The following is a 6,000-nucleotide window of genomic DNA, read 5'->3' as shown; positions in this document are numbered from 1 at the left end:
ACTTTTGGAATACTAGAGTCTCAAAGGAATCAAAGTTGCACGTAACTCAAAAGACAATAGAGGGATGGATGGTGCGTCCAATTAGTTTGCATTATATTTCTATGCTATGATGCAGCACAGGCATATGGCAAGTATCAGGGGTGGAGAGATGGACAGATTTGATGCTGTGCTGATATCCATGAAATATAATAAGTCCTATAAAGGTCATTAGCATATTGGATGGATTCTCTGTGGAGGATTTATGGGAGAACATAGACTAGAACTGGACAGAAAAAGAAGGCTTGTAATCTGTACCATTAAGAGAAAACTAATGAACACAAATCTCCATATTGGTAATTTAAAAAAACTTATTCTCTACCTTTTATTTTTAAAGCAGGTTTTAATTTTAGCTTGAGTTTATGTAATCTTACTTCCTTTAATTCTTCTTTGATTTGGCTTTGTGATATTCTTATCAGTGTTAATTCTTCCTTAATTTCTTGACATACATCATTTCTGCATTTGATACCTACCTCTCACTACCATGTATGGTTCCTTTTTCCATTTATATCGTTTCTTCAACAAATATCATTTTTATTGTTTTGGTACTTCTGTTTACTTCGTTCATTGTAAGTTTTGGTTGATTTTTATTTTCTTAGGTTATTTTAAAGTCATTTTTCTTCCCTTTTGGATTTCTGTTTGATTTTTTTTGGTAGGGTATAAGAGAAGCTTTATAATCTTGACTGAAAATCCCAAACCTGGTTCTTTAAAGTAACTTTACATATCAGACTCTTACATATCAAGGTTGCCACTTTGATGATGGCTGTTTTCATCAGGTGTGGTCAGACCTTGTTTGATTATATTGTTGAGAACAGTTTTGAACTGGCAGTGTTCATTTTTTTCAATTTCTTAAGAAAAATTGTAATTTTTTAAAAGTCTCAGAGATGAATCAAAGTAGGTACCAAAATGACATATAAAACATGCTATGTCATTATGGGAACAGGGAATGCTGGGTCTATTCTGATCAAGCAGTGAAGGTCATTGAATGTTTTAGGAGAAGTTGACCAGAAAGCTGGCCAAGTTTTTTTTTTTGATATAAAGTTTTATGTTGTGCAATTTTTTTATTCAATAGCAAGCATTTCTTCTTTGCAATGGTGCCTAGGCTTCACTTTTTTTTTTCAGTGCTTTGTTTTCAATTATATTGATGGTGAGTGGACTGGAAATCATGCCACGTGAAAATCAGTTGAAGGAACTGAGTATAATTAAGCTGAAGAAGAGAAGACTCGTTGGGGTCAGGATAGCTGTCGTTAAAGTGTCTCAAGAACTGAGGTGTCAGATGGAAGAAGGATTAAACTTGTTCAACTCGTTATAAAGAACAATTTCCTAACCAGAGTTGTCCAAAAGTGGAACGAGCTGTTTTGTGAGCAGTGAATTCCTCATTATTGGAATTCTTCAAGCAGAGTCTAGATGACCACTTGTCAATGAGGTTGTAGAAGAAATTCCTGTTCAGTTACAAGTTGGTACAAGATGATCTCTGAGTTCCCTTCCAACTCTGAGATCCTGTGATTCCATGAAATTAAGAAGTTACTAGATTAAACAACAACAATGAAAAAATTCCCCAAGAATGTTCAGTCATTTAGTACTTGTTACTAAATACTGTAGAGATAAATAATCTTGTTTCTTCAATTGCAATGGGAAAATCCAAAAAAAGTGCTAAAAATCTGATATATTTACAGAACCAGAGCTACCTCTGTGGCAGATGGAATTCTAATACTTTCACTGTCTATCGACAGTCTTCTAGACTAGTTAGATATACAGCAGCACCCCACTTATCTGATGGTCAGACTTCTAGCAAACACATCCTTTTGGAATAGCTTTTAACCCAGAAATAAGTGGGAAATAGATGGAGAAAAGAAACCTCAGAGTGCAATGAAAATATCTGTCACAAAACCCAGGCACTTTACTCTACTTGCTCCTTTTTGAGGAACAGAGCACATCAGACTATAATTCTTGCAAGTTTATACACAGTATTCATTTATCTGTTTTTCCCTGACAGACTTCAGTTCTATCTAGAATATTTTAATTACAGAGCCTGGTGGTGAGCAACAGAGACTTTGGACAGTTGATTTGAAGTGGGGAAAGGTATAGCAGAAGCAGACCCATTAACAGTAGAAATAATTGAGGATGGACAACTGAGGCAACCATGAAGCAAAAGTTATACTTACAGCTAGTGCCCAACAGAGACACGTCTCCCCACATTATAAAAGAGCACATTTTGTATATCACATACTATATAGCACCTAGAGCTGTCTGGAGCAGCATAGCATGGTATTCCTGTTCAGGAATAGGCAAAAAAACTCTCAGCATCTCAGCATTCCTTAATGATATTAATGAGTCAAGAGACAGCTGAACAATCCATTTGAAGAGCATAGAAGTCTTTGGGAATTCAGGGAAAGGCAAAACTCAGCTTTGCACACATCAAAAAGTCCCTGAGGACATCACTTTAGTACATCACAGTACGATAACTGATGTTTTTAATGATGACCTGGAGTCATTAAGTCACTAAAAAAAGATTGAATTATGTTCAGTTTTCTCTGTTACCTAAGGCAGAGAAGGATTTAATATGCTTTAGAAAGAATTCCATAAAAAAGTATTAAAATTTGAACATTTCCTCACTTAAAGGGTTAATTAAGCTTCATTTATCTGGAATAGTCACTAATGCAGTATTGATTCATTTCCCATAGCTTCCTGATAAATGAGGTGTGACTGCATATGTATCATTAGTATCAAATTGGCACCATTTTGCTTTAAGAATTGGAAAAAAAGAGAGAGCATATTATATGTGACATAAACATACAGTACCTAAAATTAAAGGGCAGTGTAGCTCAGTGGAAAGATTTAGAGACAGAGGACAGGGGTTCAAATCCCAGCTCTGCTGGTTACTAGCTATGTGACCTTACTGACATTAAGTCACTTAACTTGTCTGGGTCTCAGTTACTTAATCTAAAAAATAAGGGTAGGAGGACCAGGTGATCTCTAAATCCTATAATAGTTCTTAAGAGAAAGTTACATTGGTCCAAGATTCTGCCACAACACAAAGTGGTTTTGAAATAATTTTCCTTTATAGAAAATTCAAGCAATCTTTTCCAATAATGCATTATCTTCAAATTATAGGGTCTCTTAAAACGTGACTCTACATTTGGGGTGCAATGACTAAATTTCTATCTCTGCCAAACAATTTATTCTTCTTGTTTTGTTTCCACCTAAGATAGGAGATAAACTGTTAAAATGAAGTGTTTTCAGGCATGCTGTGTGCACATATCTTCTTTTTATTTCATGTATATGTGTCTAGATAATGATTGATGTGAAGCACTTTACAAGGTCCATTTATTTTGTGTGTGCAGAAATGAAAAAAAAACCAGGGCTAAAGATGTAGGAATAGTTTTTCTCATTAAAAATGATTCTTTAACAAACGCCAGTAGCTCTGGGCAAATTTTACATTATACAAAACCAGATTTCTCTATGTCGATATCAAAGGATTCTGCACAACATTAATTTTGGCAGCTATTAACATATGTACAGAAGGATTTCTGAAAAGAAATCAGTAATTTTTCCCTCTTTTTCAACTTCCTTTCCCTAGACTTACCAAATCTAGTCACAGCTGTATTTTGCAGTAGAAAAATCCAAATTCTCAGAAGAAAAAAATGAATGCAATATGTATTCCTCAGCAACACAGGAGTAAAGAGACTCTTTCAAAGACAAGCCAAATAAAAGATTAATTTCAGCCAATGGTGGAGAATTCAGCAGAGTTCAACGCACAACACTGTCATGGGGCATTATGCTGGATGCACACAAAAGCTGAAGAATGTAGATTGACAAGAAGGCACCACTCCATTCTCCATTGGACAAAGAGCGAATGAATCTCAGAGTTCAGTCATCAACAGTCTTTTCATCATTTTTTCTCTCTCTAGTTCCTGCCGTAGCGTCTCAGCACTGTGATAGAGTGAAAAATAGACTGTAGGATTACATAGACATAATGACAATTTATACAACTTAGGACGTAGGTTTATAAACCCTTCAGACACTAGGGCATCAATTCTAAGGGAAAAGTATGTAGGGTCACAGAATCTAAGGCAGGAAGGAAACTTAGAGATCATTTTATTCCACTCACTTATTTTAGGAAAGAAGAAACTCAGGAAGGTCCAGAGAGAAAAGTAATTTGTACAAGGTTGCAAATATATGGCAGATCTGGGATTGGAACTCAGAACCTCTGACTCCAAACCCAGGGGAATTTAGCATATTCCTACTTGGGAAAACAACTGGTGGTTCAAAAGATTTAATCTTTGAAAGTCTCAGAAACATTCATAAGAATTCAAGCCACAAGAATTTGAAATTATAGAATTGAAACTAGAGTACAGAGTACAGAAATTAGAGCACAAATTAGAGAACAGAAATTAAAGTATAGTCCTGCTCTTTTAGTATGGGTGACCATGGGTAAATCACTTTATGTCTAGGGACCTCAACCTCCACGTTTGTAAGAGGTGGGAGTTAAACTGGATTACCTTTTCTATTCCTTCCTGCTTTAATTTTAAAAGTCTATGATCTACGAACAGGTAGTAGGTAATCAATAAATGGAGTCAAATCAACTACGAGGGAAAAAATATTCTAAATGGTACTTTCCCATCATATGCCCTTTATCATCCATCCTTTCTTGATAAGTTTTCTTATTGAAGGGCTCTTTTCCCTTCCAAACTGAAGGCAATCTGAAATATTCTACCAGAGCTTTAGGAACTCAATACAAAGTGCTTCTCTCCGCATATCTAGGAAAACAGTAACAAGGACGAACAAGCAGCATCTTCTGTGTACAGATTAAATTCCTGTTCTCTGTCCTCTCACAGAAAGAAAAAAAGTTCAGTAGTCACCAGGGTAGATTTCTCTGTATCAGCATTATAGATTAGAAGAACAGATGAATAATGTGGGCATCTTGGTGAGGATGGGAAAGGACAGACAGAAAACTTTAGTAATATGAGGGATTTCGGATGACTAAGAAACTCACTTGAACATTTCTGGCACTTTGCAAAGCTGTCACTCAATGCTGAGAAGCATAAGATCTTGGAATGTCAGTATGGGAAGGAATCTTAGAGATGATATTGCCCAATTCTCTTATTTTATTTAGAAGGAATATTTTATTGGGTACTTTAAAGAACAAAAATGAGCATGTATATTTGTATATATATAAATGAACCTTATCATTAATTTTTGTGTCATATTCCTATAAAAGCTTGATATTGGTATAAAAGCTCTCTCTGTTCTTTCTTCTCTTCACTCACTTTTTTATTTGCATATACATTTTTCTTTTTATGTCACTGTTAGGAAAAAATTATTTTCCTGGTTCTGTTTCTTTCCTTTGTATCACACAAATGCTTCCAGATTTCTTTACATTCCTTATATTTATTTTTAATGACATAACATTCTATTACATTGATATGTCATATTTTATGTATCGATATATCACAGTACTTACTTAGTCATCAACTAAAAGATTATTTCCGATTCTTTATAATTGTGAATGATAGCTATTTGAAGCTGTTTCTGCCTTCTTGAGGACATACATAGTGAATATTTCTAGGAACGGGATTACTGTATCAAAGAGGGGGATTATTTTAGGGATCACTGTGTCTTGCCAGATCACTTGCCAAAAAACTTCTTCCCCTACTTTAGGTTGCAGTTTCTTTAGCAGATGTAGTTTTTACAGGGTGGGGTTGCTAGCTAGCCCCACGCCCAACCCTCCTCCTTTTTCATCCGGGCTAGGGACAGTCCTTAGCCCAGGAGTGGTAAGGGTGGGCGATAGGGGTCAAGTGACTTGCCCAAGGTCACACAGCTGGAAGTGTCCAAGGCCGGACTTGAACCTAGGATCTCCAGTCTCTAGGCCTGGCTCTCAACCCACTGAGCCACCCAGCTGCCCCCCAAAAAAACAAAACAAACAAAAAAAACTTCTACTGATTTGGAATTCTTCTGACAATG

At 35.9% G+C, this 6,000-nt stretch overlaps 1 protein-coding gene across 1 annotated transcript in view; it reads right to left on the bottom strand.

Moving 5' to 3' along the window:
• Positions 1 to 3,899: 3,899 nt before the first annotated feature.
• EPB41L4B (erythrocyte membrane protein band 4.1 like 4B) overlaps positions 3,900 to 6,000 on the bottom strand; it is a 263,630-nt gene continuing 261,529 nt past the window's right edge. Inside the window, exon 27 of the mRNA XM_044660774.1 lies at positions 3,900 to 3,969. Within this exon, the coding sequence (XP_044516709.1) occupies positions 3,900 to 3,969 (70 nt within the window). The remainder of the gene's footprint in view (positions 3,970 to 6,000) is intronic.

Source organism: Gracilinanus agilis, chromosome 1 (genome assembly GCF_016433145.1).
Source record: "Gracilinanus agilis isolate LMUSP501 chromosome 1, AgileGrace, whole genome shotgun sequence".
Lineage (NCBI taxonomy): Eukaryota > Metazoa > Chordata > Mammalia > Didelphimorphia > Didelphidae > Gracilinanus > Gracilinanus agilis.
This window is presented reverse-complemented; position numbering and strand designations above follow the sequence as displayed.